General features: G+C 48.6%; 1 protein-coding gene across 1 annotated transcript in view; it reads right to left on the bottom strand.

The window, feature by feature from the left end:
- Window positions 1-1359, bottom strand: part of Tasor (transcription activation suppressor) — a 53449-nt gene extending 52090 nt beyond the window's left edge. Inside the window, exon 1 of the mRNA XM_050158196.1 lies at window positions 907-1359. Within this exon, the coding sequence (XP_050014153.1) occupies window positions 907-1216 (310 nt within the window). The 5' untranslated portion in view covers window positions 1217-1359. The remainder of the gene's footprint in view (window positions 1-906) is intronic.
- Between the last annotated feature and the right edge of the window lie 3901 nt (window positions 1360-5260).

Genomic DNA, 5260 nt, shown 5'->3' on the forward strand with positions numbered 1-5260 from the left:
AAAAAAAAAAAAAAAAAAAAAAAAAAAAAAAACTGTAACACGAAGTAAGGTAAGGGAAAACTTAAACCAAATCCAGGAAATTCCAAAAACCTACTCTAACAGAAAAAAAGTGTTGTACGTTTTACAATATGGCACTGAGATTTCAAAAAGTAAACAACTAATGTACCTGTTCCTATATTGATTTTAAAAACTAAGCGTATTCTTTGTAGAAATCTGAAGTTGGAGATTCTTGGTCAAACTCGAACTTCTCATTTTCCTCCACCGGGCAATTAATGCACGGAGAACCTACCTTCCCATCCTTTTCAAGTACAAAAGCCATAGTAAGTTTGGAGTTAAACATGAGACCCCTACATAATCTAAGCCTTAAAAAAAAAAAAAACTATATGGAAATGAAGTGTGATGGAAAACTGGGCATGGAGCTTATATCCTAACGGAGATTTCCTAAGAGAAGACGCTGGCATTGAGCTCATTTCAAGTAGACACAGGGCTGAAGAATTTCCACAATGAGAAACACTTGTCCTCAGAACGCAAGAGCCTTGGGGAGAGCCTCTGAATCCACGGCCACCGGCTGCTTCCACAAGCGGACTTCTCAGAAGCATCTTTAGGAGGCCACATCAGCTTCTCTGCCTTCGGGGGGTCGGGAAGGAGGGGCGCCGAGCACCGTCTTCCCTCTCCGGGAGCTGCAGCCTTATGGACGCGCTTCAAACCTGAGCTCCTTCCAGCTTGCACGGGGAGAGGGGGAGCGGCGGGGCGTGCTTGCACCCTCGCCTCTCGCACCGGCGCCGGCGTGCGTGTTTACGTGTGTCGGGTGGGTGTGGGAGAGGAGACAGAGAGGTCCTAGTGAGAAGATGAAGGGGGAGAAGAGAGAGAGAGGGGTCGGGGATCAGGGAGGAGGGGAGGCACCACCTTTCTTTTCTCTGCTCTTCCTGGGGATCTGAAAACTCCGCCTAACGGGCCTTTCCGGCTCTTCGGCGCCTTTGGGGACAGCGGCCGCCTCGGAAGCGTGCTGAGGCTGCTCGTGGCAGTGGCTCCGGGCGGTCTCCTCAGGCCCCGCGCCGCCGCCGCCGACCTCCGCAGCGGCGAAGAAGCCACCGCCGCCATCTTGTGGCGAGGACTCCGGCTCCGGAAGCGCTGGCTTCATCCCGTCGTCTCCGCCGCTGCCGCTTCCCCAGCTCTCGTCCGTCGAAGAGGCCTCGGTCTCCGCAGCAGTCGCCATGGCGCGAGCGTGAGCAGCTCCGGGAAGCTTCCGCCCACAAGGTCGACGGGCGTGCGGGGGAAAAGGACGGCGGGGCTGGCCCACCGCCGGATTCTCCCCTGCTCGCCCCCGGGGGCCGCGCTCGCCCGCACAGACGCCTCCCGAACGTCAAGGCGGCCCCAGCGCGCCGTTCGGCCCCGTCTGAGAGCCTCTCCAGACCTGGGCGGCTTCCCCCACCCGCCCCGGCCACCAACGTGCTCGCGTCGGGCCCGGGAGGGGGCGGAGCCTTGGCGGACCCGCTCCGCCAATGGGAACGCAGAGCCCTCCTTCGCGAATGCGGAGAAGTCTGCGGGGGGCGGGGCCTCGCGACGCCGAGCCCGCCAAAAGGGGCGAGCGCCACGCCCGGCGAGAACGTCGACGCCGTCGCCTCGGGCTGAGGGCCTGGGCCGGGCGGCGCGCTGCGGGTTCCTGAGGCCCGGCGGGGTCTGCACCACGTTGGAGGAGGCCAGCCCAGCGGGGTCTTCCGGACACTTGGTGTGACCTCTTTCCGGCACGGCCGCTTTCTCGCCTCCTGAGTTCTGTGGGGCGAAACGGGCGGATAATTGACTGATCCCGGTTTTGTGACTCAGTTTAGCACAGGATGCTCGTACAAAGGCTCACGGTTCGATTCCCAGCAATCACACGGCGACTGACAACCAGCCGTTAACTCCATTTCAGGGGATTCCTGCCCTTCCCTGGCTTCTGTAGGCACCGGGCATACTTGTGGTGCTCTGTCCTGCATCAGACAAAACACATACACACGTAAAGTCTATAAGATAAATAATAAAATACGCATTAGCGCAGAGAAGAAAATGGCCTCCAGGGTGGTTTCCCTCCAGACCATCTGCCTTCCAGGAGATCGTGTGGCGCGGTCCTCCCAGGCCCTAGCATGCTGTAAGCAAACACTCAATACTAGGGATCCTTCCACATGATTTACATCCTTATGATAAGGGGAGAAAGGCTGCTGGCTTTTAGATATTCCTCCTTGGCTTTTTTCTCTATAGTACACACACACACACACACACACACACACACACAGTTTGCACCAAGAAGAAAGCAACTTGATATTCAGAGGAAGAGCTTTTCAGTAGCTTCTTTCTAGCGAAGCCATCCTGCATTACCATCAATACAGACAGTACATAAGCCGTGCTTTCTTTATGCTAGGTAATAGTCAAATCAGTTGAACCTATATTAACTCCAAATCATTTTCACAAGAGATACCAAGGAAACGTTTCTGTACAATTTAAATGTTGCAATTTGGACAAATTGAGGTGACAAAAGTCAACAATATAAAACCAGGTCTCGGTCGGGCGGTAGTGGCGCACACCTTTAATGCCAGCACTCGGTAGGTAGAGGCAAGAGGATCCTTGTGAGTTCGAGACCAGCCTGGTCTAAAAGACCAGGACAGGCTCCAAAGCTACAGAGAAACCCTGTTTCGAAAAACAAAAAAAACAGGTCTCATTTCACCCAACTACTTAGACACCGCACTAGTTAAGACCCGATTTTCACGCAGCTCTGCCTTCAGTTCCAAGAGCTACAGACAAGCTGGGATAAGCCCCCCTCTTTTGACATCCACAGGTGGGGGGCAGGTTGCCAGTGTGAATCAGCCAATCAGAGAATATGTGTGTAAGTCAATTATTAGTGAACAGAACATAGGTGTTGGGAATTTAATTCAGCCGGATCTACTTGTCTAGCATATGTGAACCCTGGATTTGATCTCCAGCGTCTCATGAACTGGGCACAGGTGACAGCTCTGAGGAGATAACGAGAGAGAAATTTCAGGTCATCCTGGGCTACCTAGGGAGCTGGAGGCTAAGGTGAAAACACACTTTAAAGCTTTTTTTAAATGGTGATAGAATAAGGGCTAGGTTTAGGGAAACTCGTACATTATTATTGTAAGGTATCTTTTTACAATAAGTCTAATGGGAGAAGATGAACTTGGTGACACACACCTATCCACAGCACTCAGGAGACAGGGAGTGGCAAGAGGATCCATACAAGTTCAGATCATCCTTGGATACATAGAAGAACGCTGTGTCAAATAAATTAAACATAAGAGGGCTGAGAATGTAGCCCGATGCTAGGGATTGAGTTTGCCACTAGCATTCAGGAAATACCACAAAAATAGAAACATAGGTAGGTAGGTAGATAGACAGACAGACAGACAGACAGACAGACAGACAGATAGAGGTAGATACATCTAAGAAAAAGCCCTGCTTTCCCTAATGTGAGAGAAGATCAAAAACTCAGACCTTGCAATCCTTATATAGTAACTCCCCCCCCCAAATGTTCACTTTTATCAAGTTAAAAGTTAAGTGGGGGCCAGGCAATGGTGTACACGCCTTTAATCCCAGCACTCAGGAGGCAGAGGCAGGTGGATCTCTGTGAGTTCGAGGCCAACCTGGTCTACAAGAGCTAGTTCCAGGACAGACTCCAAAGCTACAGAGAAACCCTGTCCCCCCCCCCCCCCCCAAAAAAAAGAGTTAAGTACTAACTAATTACATACTGGTGGTCTCATTTAATAATCTCCTCAGCAAAAGCCAGCTTGCTTTCTTTGGAAGGAGACGATATTGACAACCAGAGTTTGATGGAAAAGAATTCTTAAAACTAAGACCAGTGAAGTATTGTTCTAGCCCAAACCAACACTTATTTTAGAAAATCAGTGAACTCCGGGTTATAATTTATATTTTTAAATCGGGAAGCTCTAAAATATAATGTGCCCTTTATTTTTGTTTTGTGCTAGGGTTTCATGTTCAACAAGCTGTCCTGGAATTGCTAATTCTGCCTCCAACTCCTTAATGCTGAAATTACAGGTAAGTGTAACACCCATCTGAAAATAAGTAAAATGGATAGTGACTTTAAATTCCACTGCATATAGGTAGTAACGATCAATATTAGAAATATTTCTCAGGCTGGAGAGATGGCTCAGCAGGTAGGAGCGCTGACTGCTCTTCCTGAAGACCTAGGCTTAATTCCCAGCACCTACATGGAAGCTCAAGACTGTAACGCCTGTTCCAGGGGATCTGACACCCTCACACAGACATGCATGCAGGCAAAGCATCAATGCATATAAAAGAAATAATTTTTGCTGGGCAGTGGTGGCAGATGCCCTCAGGAGGCAGAGGCAGGCAGATTTCTGTGAGTTCGAGGCCAGCCTGGTCAGGCATCTAAGGCTACAGAGAAACCCTATCTCAGAAAACAAAAACAAAACCAAGAAATATTTATCAATTGCTTATGCCCAGCACTGTAAGGTATCAAGGATATGACTCTGGAGCAAGCAAACAGACATAGTTACTTTTGTCAGATTGACAGCTCAGTGGTGAGTGAAGTGGATCATCTAATTCTACTATCTATAGGGATTGCTGGGCTGAGACGTAGAGATTGGATAAGTAGTCCCCTCCAGGAGGAGCAGAAAGGGAACAGAAATTTGCTAAATTTGAGAAAAGCCATAGCAAGATACAAAAAATATCCTCCTACGGGTTTATATTTGCATACGCACGCGTGCATGCGTGTGTGTAGACATATGGGGCGAGGGGTACTGCCTCAGAAGCATGTAGTTCTAAAGTCAGAGCTAGCACAGGTCAAAAGGCTACATCTCTGTCGTCTCTACCTATCAGAAATAGGCAAGCAGAAATGCAAGAACACTAAAGAACAATACTAAGCAGTGAAAAATTAAACATTGAGACCACAATTGTCTTTGTAAGCTTAGAGACATATGCATCTAGTTCAACTCTACATCCTCATTAATTAATTTTTCTAATTTATGAATGAAATAATGAGTTTTGTTACATTTTCATATATACATATATATATTGCTCATACTTCCACCCACTGCCCTCCTCTGCTTCTTCTTTCCACATCTTCCCAGTTCTCTTCCTTCCTTCTGTAGAATACTCTTCCCTGCTTTCACGCCTCTTTCCTCCCCCACCCATATATGCATGTACATACACAGATATATGAGACAAATAAAGCAGAATTTAGTACATCATTACATACAGTGTATGTCTAGTTCCTGCGGTACAAGGG

The sequence above is a fragment of the Alexandromys fortis genome, unplaced genomic scaffold (genome assembly GCF_014885135.2).
Source record: "Alexandromys fortis isolate MF-2015 unplaced genomic scaffold, M_Fortis_MF-2015_v1.1 scaffold_106, whole genome shotgun sequence".
Lineage (NCBI taxonomy): Eukaryota > Metazoa > Chordata > Mammalia > Rodentia > Cricetidae > Alexandromys > Alexandromys fortis.